Here is a 1,525-nt window from a genome sequence, read left to right on the forward strand (position 1 = left end):
AAAAAAAAAAAAAAGAGTTCCTTTTACAAAACTGTTTCCATAAATTTCAAAGCCCAGAGTTTTTAGGAAAAATGTTGATACGCTGAAAGAAATAAAATTAAAGTTTGCATAATGCTGTCGGTGGTTTTGTGTTCTGGCGTTCTCCAAACCCACGTGGATCTGTCAGACAACCAGTCCAGACATTCAGCTGATCTGGGGTCTGTGGAAGACATTTTAAATGAAATATCTGACACGATACTTTACCCTGCTTCAATTCTAGATCATTTAAAACCACCTTAAGACAAAAGTTCAAAATTCACATTTTTCACATGGATGAATTGGACAGCGTCTGTCCTGTGTGATTTTTTTTTTGACAGGAGCTGTCCCTGCGTCTCGTCGTGTCTCTGGGAGTGTGTTTTCTCACGGGTTTCCTGCCGTACGTCTACCTGCCGGTGTCGTCCTCCCTCAACGCAGCCCGCTGGAGCTGGGGAGATCAGACCACGCTGTGGGGCCTGCTGACCCACCTGCTGAGGGCTGAATATGGAACCTTCAGTCTGGTACTCACCCCGTGTTCACCTGTTCACCTGTTCACTTTAACCTCCAACGTCTGGGTTTTGATGTTTTATTCTCAGGCCAAAACAGGAAACGCTGTGAAAATGACTGAAATGCTGCAGTAAGTTGTTTTTTTTTTCTTTACTATTTTAATTTTTTAATACTATTATTTAACACTTGAACTGAACCTTTAGACACTTTTATCCACATTTATGACTTTGTGTTTTAATTTATTTCCAGAATTAATCAATAGATTTACAGCTTTTGCTTTTATTTTAGCTTATTTTTACCACAGGATCCAGGAGTCAGTTTTCTTTCTTATTCAGTTCATGAAACTTCTGAGAGTAAGAAACATCACTGAGGTCGTGAACGAGTTTGGTCAGAACACAGAGGATGTGAAGTATCTGTTTGTAGAGGACGGAGTCAGTCCTGCAGCTCTCTCTCTCCCCCTCTCTGTCTCTCGACCGTCTCCTCTGTCTGTCCTCGGCAGCTTTTGTTCCTCCGTGTTCCGGTCTCTTCCATCAAAGCAGAGCTGAACCTTTGGAGCCAAATCACTGCGTTCTGTTTCTCCAGCAGTTTGAAATGATCACTCAGCTTTGGTCTTTAAGCGTGACAAGCTGTGATGACAGACACTGCAACAAAATGGGAAAAATTGTATTTTTCCACTTCAGACCTCCCTCCCTCTCTCCCTCCCTCCCTCCCTCCTCTCTCCCTCCCTCCCTCCTCTCTATTTCTCTCTCTCTCTCTCTCTCCCTCTCTCTCTCTCAGGTTCTCCTCTAGATTTTTTCCAGACGCCTCCCACCACTCCCTCAGAGGCAGACCTGGCCAACATGGCCTTTAATAAAGCACAGACGCCATCACTGACCGGCGGCACCACCCCCTCCGCTGCTCCTCCAATCCCAGACTGCACACAGAAAGTGTCTGCTCCGACAGAATGGGCCCTGATCAGCGTAGAGAGCAATGTGAGCGACGCGGCGGAGGCGGGGGCGGACGA

General features: G+C 45.7%; 1 protein-coding gene across 1 annotated transcript in view; it reads left to right on the forward strand.

The window, feature by feature from the left end:
• tmem260 (transmembrane protein 260) overlaps positions 1-1,525 on the forward strand; it is a 32,712-nt gene that overhangs the window by 21,510 nt on the left and 9,677 nt on the right. The window contains 2 exon segments of the mRNA XM_025060328.1: positions 357-536; positions 612-652. Of these exon segments, the coding sequence (XP_024916096.1) occupies positions 357-536; positions 612-652 (221 nt within the window).

This window comes from Cynoglossus semilaevis, chromosome 1 (genome assembly GCF_000523025.1).
Source record: "Cynoglossus semilaevis isolate Cse_v1.0 chromosome 1, Cse_v1.0, whole genome shotgun sequence".
Classification (NCBI taxonomy): domain Eukaryota; kingdom Metazoa; phylum Chordata; class Actinopteri; order Pleuronectiformes; family Cynoglossidae; genus Cynoglossus; species Cynoglossus semilaevis.